Below are 14,228 nucleotides of genomic sequence, written 5' to 3' on the forward strand. Positions count from 1 at the left end.
TGTTTCTGTTGCTGCCACTGGTTTGTTCAATGAAAGAGAGGGACGGAAAGTCGCATTTGAAACCCCATTTAATTTTGTACTGACCCAACAAGTGAATATTTACAATGAGCAACTCCCAAGAGAGAAATCCACACAATGTGCGACATTCAAAAAGAACAATCAGTGTGACATTTGTATGGAAATTCACAACCGTTTATATCAGTCATACTGATTACATTAGAATTTGTAAAGAAGTCTTGTTATATGCTTGATATTCTACTTTTATGATGGAAAAAATCATATTTTACATACAGCACAACATCTGCATTTAAAATGCTCGCTAATGACAATTTTCCATGTTACAAAAATAATTCCATTGCAAAATGATTAAATTACATCATTTACAATAAGCTCACAATTTCTCCCAATGTGGTGAATTCTGCAGACACTTTCAAAAGAACTCACCCATAGCTAGCTGAAAACGCACATCAAATAATACAATCACAATATAAAATTCTCGGATTTCATCAAAAATATCTTGATTTGTGTTCCTAAGATGAACGAAGGTCTTACGGGTTTGGAACGACGTGAGGGTGAGTGATTAATGACAGAATTGATATTTTTGGGTGAAATCACAAAACTTGCACACAAACATGTCCCTGCTCTTGATATACAATCACTGATGAACATCTTTGTTTTTAATTAGAAAAAAAATGAAATAAACGGGCGGATTAGAATTCAGAACCTCTGGCACCCTTAAATGGTTAGTTTACCCCAAAATGAGAATTCTTTCATTAATGAATTGCACACACTCATGTCGTTCCAAACCTGTAAGACTATCGTTAATCTTCAGAACAAAATTGAAGATCTTTTTGATGAAATCTGAGAGCTTTCTGTCTCTCCACTGACAGCTACGCAAATTAAACTTTGATGCTTCAAAAATTCATAGAGATAGTAAAACTAATCCATATGAATTAACCGCTTAGGTTTAGTCCAAAATTTTCTGAAGAGACACGATCGCGTTATATGATGAACAGATTGAATTTAGGCTTTTATTCATATAAACATTCATCAACTCGCACATTCGTTATGGTAAACGGAAGCTCAAGCATGTTCGCTTGACGTGTGAGAACCAATGAGGTTCATTCTCATGTGTGACGCAGCGCATTTGAGCTTTCACAAGAGGTTTGTTCTTGTGCATTAAGCAGGTTCGGTTGAGCTTCTGTTCATGTTCGGTGATCAATGTTTATATGTGAATAAAAGCCTAAATTAAATCTGTTCATCATATAAAGCAACCTGTGTCTCTTCAGAAAATTTTGACTAAACTGTTAGATACATATGGATTAGTTTTACGATCTCTTTATGAACTTTTTGAAGCGTCAAAGTGGTAGTTGCGTAGCTGTCAATGGAGAGACAGAAATCGCTCAGATTTAATCAAAAAGATCTTCATTTGTGTTCCAAAGATAAACTAAATTCTTGCGGGTTTGGAACGACATGAGGATGAGTAATTAATGACAGAATTTTTATTTTTGGGTGAACTATCCCTTTAACAAAAATTCTACCACAAGTCATTCATACAGATCTATGTATTTATTCACTAATGCAAATACGCTCGACTAACAACATATTGTATAGTAGTATGAAAATATCAAATTAAACATGAGTTCTATGTCAATAAACTCACTCCCAGTTTCACAGATAAGGCTTAAGCCTAGTCCCAGACTAAAATGCATGTTGCTGTTTTAACTGAAAGCAACTTGCACTGATGTAATATAAGAAAAAATGTGATTTTCCAAAGACTATTTAGTTGGCTACTCTGTGGCCCTGTCTCGATTGGAACACTTCTGTGGCCTTTGATTACGCAATCATAATCATGGTGTGTTTGTCAAGTCCACAGGGCAGTAGGGTGTCTTATTTGTCATTTTACAGTTCAAAAGGGTGCTCAAGTGAGCCTCTGTATGTGGCCTTAATGTGCCCTTTTGCAAAGCCCAGACTAGTGGGCCCACATGCAGTCTACAAGCCAACAATCCATATGGCATTACATCACTAAAGTGTGGATGCCACAAATGGTGACCATTTGGGGCAGGACCTGTGACTTTTGACATTACTGCATGAATTTGTGTTAACAGTTATTGCATCCCTTTACAAAAGATCTTGTGTAATACAGAATAAGTCAACACAGTGTGTCCAGGGATGCTTTAAATGTGATATATACTATATGCAGAGTTATAGTTCCGAACGTTTCGAATGACAGGATTGTATCCTCGTGGACGCGAGTGAACATAAAGGTGTGTGAAAACCACAGGTGTGCTCAGATGGACACGGGACATACAATGATTCGATCCTCTAGCATGACACTGAGCACCAGGAAAACAAAGTACAGGATGAACATGGTGAATCCCAACACTTTATTCATCCTCCACTTACAGGCAGCGATGGAGATAATGACGAAGAGGAGCATGAGGAAGAGCAGCACAATGGCACAGAATAGCCCATTACTACTCACAGTCACTGGGGCAAAGGAATTGTAGAGCGAGTACATCAGCCAGGGCACCGGCAGCCTGTAACAGTGAGAGGTGATATATATTTAAGCAATAAAACACAAGAATGATTTATTCGGTATGTATTAGATTGCAACATTGCGATTGCAACAGTTCAAAAACAGGTTAATTTACATTTTAGACACAATATTGCCAGATACCTTTTTGTCTATTGTGCTGGGCCATTTTAGTTCCAAACAAAGTCATTGCAGAAACAATTGCACGTCTCAGCCGTTTGTTGATGAATTAATGAATCAGAGTTAATGATTCAACAACTCACCCATAAAGACAGTTACTTGTTTTGTTCCTAAATAAATTGGTTCCTGTTGAACAAATCACTTGAGTGAATGATTCAAAGACTCATTCAGCAAAACACAGGGCCTGTCCCAATGCCACACTTGTGGTCTTTGCACTTCCTTCAAAATTAGCTGAATGAAGGTTGCAAAATGAAGGCTGCCTTCCAAGGATCCTTAAAACGGAGACAGCTTTTGACGACACTTGATGACGTGGCATCGGAGATATGCAGTCTTTCTAGGACGCAGCCTTCCATTTGAGAAGCACCCTACCTCTTTGCCATTTTTCCAACCTGGGGCAGTCTTGCGCACTTACTTCCTGTCATGTGCACGAATTTTAAAGTGGCCAAGACCGCAAAAGTGTGGTTATTAGGGCTGCTCTACTTTTAGACATACACTCGCAAACTTCCCTAAGCACTTCCCCTCGGGGTAATCCCCACCGCCTGGTGGACGAGGGAAGTTTATTTGGACAAACCCTCGACCCCTCGATTTTGACAGAGGGAGTGAGTCTACTCAGCATGTACATTTCAGGCAGATCCATAGACCACAATGCACCATGACAGCCCGTACAGGCCTATTTAATGGTGCATAAAAGAAATTCATAAGGGGAAAAAAATGTAAATAATAAACCATTTCCATGGCAGATTCCAAGTGATCATGGGCTTAGGGTGTTTCATTTAAACACATTTCAAGGGTTCCGTCAGTAGTGGGCTCTCGTGCAAAACATATGCAATGACGTACATCCGAGTGAACTAGACTAAACTATCAAACACCTGATTCACTGAATATTTAATGTTTCAGTCATCTTACCCCATGGTGATGTCAAATATGTTGCTGCCTACAGAGCTCGAGACAGCCATGTCTCCCAAGCCTTTTCGAGCCACAATCACACTGGTGATTAGATCAGGAATTGATGTTCCTGCAGCCAGAATGGTAAGACCCATGATCTCCTCAGATATGCCAATTGTCTCACCCACCTAGGAGAGAAAATCTTGATAAATGCTGACTTTTTTTGTTATATTTGCTAATTCAGCGAGATGGTCCTCACTGCAGAACACGAAATCCAACACACAATCCTTACATATACCTAAACCTACCAATCTCCACCCCTTAGATCTGGATCCAACTCCGCCCCCTGGATCTCATGTACTGCAGTGAGGTGCTACTGAATTCAGCGGCATTTAAGTGTAGCTTAAGTGTCCAAATACATTTTAGCAACAAATATTGATTTCTACACTGACCTGATGTGCCCACCACACCATAAGATAGGAAAATATAGCAATCCATACTATTGAGCCAAGGAAGGTAATGACAAAGAACCTCTTGGATGCCTGTGAAGCACAATATACAAGAATATACATGTCAGTTCTATCACATGTGAACAAGTGGAACAAATATACAAGAAAAACGTGATGTTTTCTTTTGGTTCTCACAGGGTTTCTGACATCTGGAACTGTCAGCCACAGTGGAAAGACAATGGGCAACAGAAACAAATATGTGGCCTGTTTGCGTCTGGTGTCTGGCCACTCCAAGGACAGAGGTTCTTCTCCTTCTTCCTCAGCATCATCTTCATTTTCATCATCATCATCATCGTCATCATCACTGTCTTCATCGCTCTCTTCATCACTGTCATCTTCCTCATCATCCTCTGAATCATCTGAACCTTCTGGCTTCTCTGAGCCTCCTCCTGCTGCAGCGTCTCCTTCCTTAACACAGAGCGAGAAAGAGACAGGCAAAAAACATAATACCCACACAGAAAATAAAGAATTAGGAGAACAAAGTAACAGTTCACCCAAAAATGTATTTTATCATCATTTACTTGCACTCCATTTGTCCAAACCAGTAGGACCCTCTTTCTTCTGTGGAACACAGACGGCTCGCTCTTTTCCATGCAATTATAATAAATAGGGACCACCTGAGCTTTCAAGCTTCAAACAGTATGCAAAAGCACACTAAAAGCATAATAAAAGTAGCTATTTAATCTAATTCAAAGATAATCTTTACCTCCAGTGAGCTGCTAACCCTGTCAAGTCTGAGAGTTGAACTTAAGACGAGAACCAGATTGGTCGGAATTGTGAATGAATCATTTAGACCAGTTTTGGGAACTGAATGAACTGATTTATCAAAAAATCTGACTAAAAATAATTATTAGGTTATGAAGTAGCCATTCATATTTCTCTTCTAAACAAATCATGGAGAATAACACCATTAAATTGATGGTGCTTTTCTGTCCTTTTTTTAAACCTGAAAGCTCCAGTTCTCCTTTATTGTAATGGCATTCTAATACATTCTTCAAAGCTTTTCCTTTTGTGTTCCACGGAGGAAAGGAAGTCATGATACGAGGGTGAGTAAATGACAAAGGCTTTTCATTTCTGGGTGAATTATACTTTAAATATGAATCACATACTATGTTTGACATATCGTCCCTGTCAGCTTTACAACAAGGTAAAGAACTGATAAGCTCATTAAAAGCACACAAGTTTCTCAGAGCTCCTGTTTCTTCTTCCAAACTTTTTTTGAGATGCAATTCGCCCACCTTTTGTGCCTCAGGCTTTTGACCGGCGTCTTCTTCCTTGGCTACTGGAGCCGCGTCTTCCTTGGGCTGCTCCGCTTGACGGTCACCTTATTTAAACCAGGATAGTAAAATATCAATCAAGTTTGCATTTACTTCTTAAAGGCAGCAATAATACAAGCTCCTCTCAGGTGTGGAGTGAAGATTTCCTCAATAGTAGTGAGTAATGTTGCTATTTCATTTGGCGGCAATTTCAAACACCACTGTTGCTTCACAAGATAATCTGCAGTGATTCCAAGCCACTCATGCTTAATTCATGAGATGGAGCTTGGTCATTATGTCAGCTAATGTGTAAAGCAGCTCTCAAGTAGAAACAAAAGGTGGAAATATGGAATGCGGGATGCTGTGTGGAGGGCAAAACGGACCAAACTCTTGGCAGCGTGCCCTCTCTTTGTACCTTTCATCCAGCACACAGCTGGTACGTTACTGCTTGTGGAAATGCAACATTAATAACCATTTTGAATATGCAACAGAGCTCATCTGTGAGGTAGGACAATGCACCGTCCTGTCTACAAAGCTCTGTGCAATCATAATAGAACAGACTAAGATGATAAAATCTCACCTTCACCAGATTTTTCCTTCTTTTTGTTCTCTACTTTCCCCCGGGCCATGTCGTTCAAAATCTGAGCCTTGTCTTTAAATTTCACTGCAAACCAGGAAAGGAAGAATATAGCTTGAATGTAGACTTTGACTGACACTGTCAGGGTCAACAATGGCAGTACCACAAATGACAAAAGCCCTAATTTCACAAACACAATACAAAACGTCATTTTTCTCACGTCATCTCACTGGCTACAACAAAAAAGCAATCACATCACAAGAATAACATCACAAACACTAAGCCCCTTACCTTTACATCCCAATGAGCTTCTAGCCTTTGCATCTCCATTAAACACTGACTCTAATGAGTAAAAGTAGATTCATATACAATAAACAAATGCATCTTCAAATGCCCTTCAAAACTACTCATGTCTGCACTGACTTGGATACCAGCAAGCGGCATTGTTAAATGTTAAAAGTTCATTGGATTTATTTAAAGAAAAATGTGGACAGGTCAAAGTATAAATGCAGAAGTGTGAATTTCATGAAAAATATGAAGAAATGTTTGGGTCATCAAGCCTAATTTCTTGAATTATGACATTATTTTTTGGAACAAATTATTTCACAATACATAGTCTTTACATATAAATATAGAGATTGTTGATTGTTATTGTCAGGTTTATGTTCCGTTATGTGGGCTCTTATTTTGACATTCTGTTGTTTCCTTTTGTTCCTTTTTCTCTGCTTCTTTAGTTTCAGTTCCCCTGGTTACTCAATACTCCCTAGTTGTTTCTATGATTTCTAATGATTTGCACCTGTGTCTCATTTAGTTCTCAGTGTATTTATGCTCCCTGTTTGGTTTTGTCCTTTGTCGGTTATCATCTTTGTTTTATGTGTGAATTAGGCCTATGTGTTTGCTCCCGTGTTGTCCTGTGGACTCTGTGTCGATTAAAGAACTGAGGGGGTATTACTTTACACAACACCATTTTCAAAAAAAAAAATTTAAACTTTTTATGCATTTTGTCCGTTCATTTACACTACAACGGTGTTTTTGTGGCCTGAAAATGAAAGTGAAAGTTTTTGAAAACGACTGCATTATCATCACTTGTGAAAACGGTGACGTCATGCGCATGTGTATTACGTGTTCAGTCTATTGGTGCGTAGTGTTTCTTTGCAAAGTGACATCGCCAACTACTAGCCTGAAAGCATAATGCAGCGTTTTTAGTCGGTTCAACGATTCGTGTGAACGGAGATTGTTTTGAGAACGTTGATGTCTGTACGCGGAAAATGCAAAGGAAAAACTTTTCAGTTTTTAGTACATCGTTGTCGTGTAAACACACTGATTATCTAAAGTTTCTGCGTCACGCGTCTTGGATTACACATATTGTTACAGTTATTTACTGTATACTCTATGCTATTTAGAGAGTATGCAGCGTATGCATTTTGAGATTTGAGATTTTTTCTTTACGTTGTCATGAAAATGAAAAAGAAAGCACACAAAAAAAAACGATCTAATTCTCACCAATAGGCTTTATTTCTTAAAGAAATAAAAGTTATTTTTGGGGTGAAATGTGACCCAGACATTCCTTTGTGAGAATGCAGATATGCAGAGAATATAGAATATATTAAAGCAGTGCAATTACGGTGCTTTTAAACTAGATGTTAAGAGCGTGTCAGTTATTTACCAACCCAAATGTAGATAATGAACCTTTAAATGTATCTCATTGACTACAGCAGGGACCCTATCACAATAACAGGATTGAGCTGCTGGAGGCTGTTTCTCATCCAGCCTTTATGAGCTCAATCAAAAGCAGCTTAATGATGGAGCCGCACAGTACTGGGAGGTTTTTGTGAGGACCCTGAGAGCGCAGGTGTGCCGCAGCCTCCTGAGGACAGGCTGAAGGTCAAGGGGACCAACCCCAGCCATCAAACCACTGACCCACCGGGACCTCAGCACCAGGGCTTATGCTTTACACGTATGCATTTTTCTGTGATGCTAAAATTACAGTTTCTGCAGACAATACCATCTTGTTAGAGAACCCATGTGCAATGCAAAAATAATATAGTGTATGTTTAAATGGTGACACACACATTGATGTGACTTGACAAAAGGTGGGCCCATCCCTTGTCTCACTACTATGAATCACTCTCCACTCCATAGACTGAGAAAGAGCTATTTATCTTCTTAGTATCAATCTGGATTTAGTGCTGTCATCATATGGAACACGCTTTGCTAATCCATTTGTACTAGGAGAAGGACAAAGGGACTCTACTGCTACACTTCTGAACTTCTTACATCACACGCCTAAGAGAATATAGGCTTATATCATATGATTGGTATTTTGAGCTATGTACAATTTGTGTTTCGATATACAAAAGAGTCTATAAAAAGGTGTAACCATAACAATAAAAAAATCCATCTATTAATTCCTCCAGTAAACCAGTAGTGCTCAAATCAACCACTTTGTATAAATGGCATAATTTGAGTCTTCAAGTAATAAGAGCAATATATTCTTATCATATACCTTTCCTGATCTTTTAATGTTAGCATTTACTCAAAAAAACTTAGCATTTCTAAAAGGCATAGTTCACTCAAAAATCTAAATTCTGTCATCATCTTACAGAAACACAGAAGATAAAAAATATTTTGAGAAATGTGTTTCTTTGTCCATACAATTGAAGTCAATGGTTTGGTTCCCAATGTTCTGCTAAATATCTTCTGTGTTCCGCAGAAGAAAGTCAGTCAAAGTCAGTCATACAGGTTTGGAACAACATGATGGTGAGTTAATAATGACCGAATTTTCATTTATGGGTGGACCATTGCTTTAAACCTCCAGAATTGCAATTTGTAATGCTTCCGTGCAGTGTTTGCTTAATGAGTTATCATTATGAGGGCTCAGACACTGAAGGGCTCTTACCCTCTCCAAGAGGATCCAGTGTGTGAATCATCAGTTGGAAGATGGTGTTCCTCATGGTGCTGTTGTGCAGAGAGGCAGAACTGCCCCCGCGCTGCAAAGTGGGTTTCGGCTACACAAGACAGGAAAAATATGATCATGTCGAGAGAATTTAAATCTGAACCTGCAAATTCTGTTTGCCAAGTGGACTTCAGATAGAATAAAAATCATATAAATATGGTATTTAAGTAACAGTATGTTATTAAGTAGGCTATATTACTTAATTTAATAATCCCATATTGACAGGACATGTCAAATTTATCCAATCTTTTCAAGACTATCATGTGTATATCGGTTGTGTTTTATTTTTAAAGTTGATGTGTGTCATTTTTTTGGATGTTAAAATGCTTCCTCATATCTTAGCTTGACAACTATATTTAAAAAAAAAAAACATTTAAAGGGCTGATTTCCCAGAAAAGTTCAAATATGTTGGCTATTAAAACACTGCTATGTTTACTGGCGAGTTTGGGTCAGTACTCCACTGTTTGGAAACAGTCATTCATTTTGTAGTTCCATTAGGTGACAATAATGTCAGGTAAATCACACCCTTTGCTTTTTACAAAGGATTTTGAATCTAGACCTATTGACATATTTACATGTTATTTATACATTAACGTGTATTTGCAAAATTTTGATCACCTTTAATCGATTCGAGTCTTCTGGTTCAGGCGGCTTGTTCTCTTCACCCGAAGTCCCGTTGTCCTGTGTGCAAAAACAGTTTGAAACGTTACAAAGGATGCAAGGCACTGATTTGACCTTTGACTTTTCACTACTAATTCTACTGTTGATAAAGTTTTCATTCACGTGCCCTCAAAGACTAAAAGAAGACCAATCACTATATTTTTATTTTTTATATTTATATATTTAACAAAGAGGATGTAGCATACACGTTTATTAATATTATTAATAATATTTTCAGTTTTCATTTTCATTTTAGTTTGTTTTAGTAATTTTGTTATGTCTTTTGCCATTTTTGAGTGCTTCAAACTGGAACTTATTTTATTTCAGTTAATTGCCAACTGCCAACTTTTTTGTTATGTTTTCTTAAGTTTTTCATCTAATATTTAAATTGTATTTTACGTCAGCTTTATTTATTGGAAAACCATTTTTACAATAACAACATAAGTGAGCAACCAAATATATAAAATATACGAAATTCTGTATTTATCGTTACTGCTGTAATTGTTACTTATCTGTGATAAATTCAATCCAGTGGGTTTAGTTTGACAGAGATCTAGGTCCTCTGGGTCTAGTAAGCCGTCTTACACTATATAAGCTTCAATCACACTTATCAGATTTAAACACTCTATATGTTACACAGTTTGTACATCACAGCAGACCCATAGGATTAAGTGAACGTCTTTGGATCAGAGAGCCACAGTGTTATCTAACAGATATTAGAAAGTACTGATCATATAATAATATCCCTCCACTTATTAATATGTTTTTTACAGCATGAGACACTTTTACAATAACCCATAGACTGTTTGTTACTGCAGCTTAAAGTCTCCTTCTCAGGTGAGTGTGATCACAGAGATGTTATGACAGATTATCAAGTGTTGATCTCACTAAACCTCCCTCTCACCACAGCTTCTAAGCTGAGGGAGGTTCAGGATGGAACTTGTGAAAATGACCACACCATTTTTTTTATTTGATGTGATAGTGTCACTAAATCAGATGGGACTGTCACTGTGAGCCAAATGCACCTGCTCCAAATACCTCGCCTGCTACAAGACAACTCATTAACAATGTCTGGCCCCAGCAGACACAAGAGATCCTTTTCATTTCTGTTTATCAAAGGAAAACGCAAACCCATGCGTATCTGTTCAATGAATAAACATAAGTGACTCACATTCACCTGAGTGGGATGCTATTATATCTCTGCTATCACGTCCATGAGCAGATATTATAGTGGTTCCTCATCACTAGAAGATATACCACGGCAGAATTCATCAACACTGTCCAAAACAGAAATAAATGTTTCTGTGATAATCAAATGCTATGCAAATTGCTAACATGCAATGCATGTTTTTGAAGCAAAAATGGTAGAGTGTGGTGCTATTAATGCACAAGGTTTTGGGTTTGAATCCCAGTACTGATAAAATGTGTATTAAATACACACTTTGGATAAAAGCGTCTCCTAAATTAATAAATGTAAATAATGTGACCAGCAATGCTGCATTTTTCAACAGGAGATTTTTTTTTTTTTAAATTGCAATTTGCGGTAGCACTTTATTTTACAGTCCCAGTTGTGCATGTGCATACTATGTCTTATTATAGCAATTACAATAACTGGGTTATAACTAGGGACTAAACCTGAACCTACTCCTAAACCTAACCTTAACCCATATAGTTACCTTATTTTACAGTACTTTCTTAGGTAAGTACACTGAAATTACAAGTACTGTAAAATAAAGAGTTACCTAATTTACAAATACAATGACCTCTTCTATTATGAGCATGTTTGTCATTTCTGATTTTGATTAGTTATACAAAATGTCCTGATATCATAATGCAGGAAAAAGCTATATTAAAAGAATTAAATTATTGAAAAGAAAATCTAGCAGTAGTTTGACTTAATCTTTTATTATTATCCAGTAATATATATATATTAATGGGCGGGAGATTAGGACAATAGTAGCCACTGTACCTACGTACAGAGAAATGTGGCTGAGAAGTTAGCCAGGGGGCCCAGAAACCCCAAGGGTACCCCTGGAGACCAGCATGGGATGCTGGTTTGCTGGTCCCCAGCATGGGTAGTGGGAGCTCTAGTGGACCAGCTACACCACCTCAGTTTTGCTTGAGAACAGCATGACTATGCTAGTCCACCAGCTAGACCAGCACTTTACCAGCTCTAGCCTGGACCAACATGAAATTCATGCTAGTTTATGCTTGATTTTTCAGCAGGGTTCTGTGCCATTGACCCAAATAACACACCCAAAGACTAATTCTCATTCTATATATTATTGGCAAAAGTAATGAAGCGTACCTTCTCAGGTTCTTCCACCGCGATGACTTTGACAATGTTCTTGTGTTTCATGAGCTGATATTTAAAGGCGCGCTCTATCTGAACATTGAACTTCATGAAAGTAACATAGAGAGCATAACCGCTCACCAGCATCATACTCTCCCACCACATAATGGTGTTGTCCAAGAAGAAGATGATGAGCATGATGAGATCGATGATGTAGAACGACACGTCCCGAAAGAGAGGCCACCAGGTGAGGTGAAGCATCTCTCGGGAAAACAGCGCACACATTCCGATCACAAATAGGATGTTAAAGACAGCCGAGCCAACAATGGTTCCAATGCCCACATTGCTATGAGAAATGAAGACGCCGATCAAGGAAGTGAAAAGTTCGGGAGCAGAGCCTCCGGCGGCCATAAAGGTCGCCCCGGCCACATCATCTGAGATCGCCAGTTTGTCTGTGATAACCCCCAACGTAGGGACAAAAAACTCATCGCAGACAATGGCCAAAGAAACAAACATGTAAATCATTCCAAAGATGTGGAGCGAGACCCAGCCTCTGCGTCGATCCTCAACGGAGAAGATGTCCTGCGGGTACTCGCCCTTCATGTGTGGTGCTTCTCCAGGTTTGGATGCTGTAGTGTTGGGCACCAGAGTGGTCGTATCGGTTTCTGGAGTAGGAACTGGGGTGGGTTTTGGAAGGTTTGGATCCACATAAATGCAGTGGACAATTGTCCTGTTTGTGGTTGTTGTAGGCTTCTCTGTTGTAGATGTTGTTTGGATGGGTCTATTTGTTGCTGTCTCTGACGGCTGGGCCACATCTGTGTGGTTGGTGTTCTTTGGCTCAACATTGGTCAAATTAGTCACAACCTCAGGCATCTCCAACAGTCCTGCATCCAGAGCAAGTCCAGAGCCATCCTCAGGGTCTCCTGCCCTCTGGGGCTCGGGCCAGGGGTCTGGAAGTCTGGCTCTGATAGTGAGTTGATATAAAGAACAAAGGAAAACCCCAGACAGAAGAAATATAATCCGGCTGAGCTGAAGTCTCTTTCTTCGAGTCAGGAACATTTTCTAGTATGTTTCCTAAACGGCACTGAGTTGTTTTTTAGGGCAATGACACCCAGAACATCCAGAATTTCGCCCCAAAAGATGCAGGGGTATGCAGGGGTATATCTCTCTCAGACTGTTTCATCTCATTTTCTCTGTGGTGCAGGTTTCCTCTCACAGACCTTACAGTAGATAAAAGGAGGAATACTGAGTGCAACAGTTGTACAGACAACACTGAATGTAGGATCAGCAGATTACTGTGGCTATTACAGTTTCTTCTAATACATCTCATCTAACCAACACATTGCATTGGATTAAATCAATAATATCTTAACAATTCTAGCTTTTCGAAAATTAAATTACGTTGTCAAAGGCACTCATGTGAATTGTTTAAAATGTAAATCAAATGTCTGAAGATTGACAAAAATACCACTGAAAGTAGTAAATTGCCCTTACATCAGTTATTTAACCTTTTATACATTTCATTCATCTATCTATCTATCTATCTATCTATCTATCTATCTATCTATCTATCTATCTATCTATCTATCTATCTATCTATTTCGTATCTGTATATTTATTTCACATAAATGAGTGGAGCACTGCATGGTTTAAGTGGTTAGAAAAAACGCCATAAAAATGCAAAAAAGTGCCCCTGTAAATCAATTCCAAGGGATAAATATGGTCCCTTAAAAATAATAATAATAATAACTTGACACTGCGTCTAAGTTAATTAATTTTTAAGAAAAGCATTTCTTTAAAATGTCTGTCTAAACAAAAGTAGCATGGAAAATATCCGTCTCATTTCTATTGTAGTTTCTGTCCACCGTTAATAAGAATAGCACTGTCATTGCAAGAAGCAGCATAAAAACAATAAACGATTGTAAAAACAGTAGCATGAACACTGAAATATAAAGTGAGACAGTTTGGTGGCAGCAGGGCTATTTTTATATCAGCGTTGGGCTATAATATGGATAAATTAACCATACTAACAATTTAAATGAAAACTTCCTCTACTGTAAAAAATAATAGTAATTGAGAACACGCTAAAGAAACCTACCGGTGTAAAAGCGACGCTCGCGCGGTGAGTTGAGCGCTGCTGTCTCACAGCTGGACTGCAGGGAAAGGCACGGATGCTGTGGAGCTGCTATAGGTCAAGCAGGACGCACCGCAGGACAGCTCTTCAGCGTGGATCAGCACAATACCTAATACCTGGAGTCTGTTAAGAGGATTAGATGTAGGCTACTCTCTCCACACACTCTCATTACGTCTTGAACCATTTTATCCCAATTATTTAACTGATATACTTCTCATTCATAATGGCAAAGAGTAAATGCA

At 38.5% G+C, this 14,228-nt stretch overlaps 1 protein-coding gene across 9 annotated transcripts; it reads right to left on the bottom strand.

The window, feature by feature from the left end:
* Positions 1–50: 50 nt before the first annotated feature.
* Positions 51–14,075, bottom strand: slc24a1 (solute carrier family 24 member 1). Of its 9 annotated transcripts, none has more exons than XR_014607729.1 (11): positions 13,951–14,073; positions 11,868–13,072; positions 9,518–9,580; positions 8,843–8,951; positions 5,947–6,030; positions 5,349–5,434; positions 4,246–4,518; positions 4,054–4,143; positions 3,623–3,789; positions 1,558–2,540; positions 51–807 (listed from the first exon to the last, which is right to left on the bottom strand). XR_014607729.1 is itself a non-coding variant. In XM_084124548.1 (11 exons), the coding sequence occupies exons 2-11, from the start codon at positions 12,909–12,911 to the stop codon at positions 2,291–2,293; spliced, it is 2,217 nt and encodes a 738-aa protein (XP_083980674.1). In that variant the 5' UTR covers positions 12,912–13,072; positions 13,951–14,073; the 3' UTR covers positions 51–2,290. The 9 variants fall into 9 exon arrangements, 5 of the variants coding, with proteins under 5 accessions (XP_083980674.1, XP_083980675.1, XP_083980678.1 ...); XR_014607730.1 differs by having other exon boundaries at positions 51–982; positions 1,348–2,540; XM_084124548.1 differs by adding an exon at positions 6,235–6,285 and having other exon boundaries at positions 51–2,540.
* Positions 14,076–14,228: the final 153 nt, after the last annotated feature.

The sequence above is a fragment of the Abramis brama genome, assembly GCF_963993115.1.
Source record: "Abramis brama genome assembly, chromosome: 9".
Lineage (NCBI taxonomy): Eukaryota > Metazoa > Chordata > Actinopteri > Cypriniformes > Leuciscidae > Abramis > Abramis brama.

Bases quoted from the DNA above. Each gene is read 5' to 3' on its own strand.
- slc24a1 (XM_084124548.1), bottom strand. From the start codon at position 12,911: ATGTTCCTGACTCGAAGAAAGAGACTTCAGCTCAGCCGGATTATATTT. The intron at 9,581-11,867 runs GTACGCTTCATT...TTTTGCACACAG, and splicing joins CGGTGGAAGAACCTGAGAAG to GACAACGGGACTTCGGGTGA. The intron at 4,144-4,245 runs GTGAGAACCAAA...TGTGCTTCACAG, and splicing joins TTCCAGATGTCAGAAACCCT to GCATCCAAGAGGTTCTTTGT.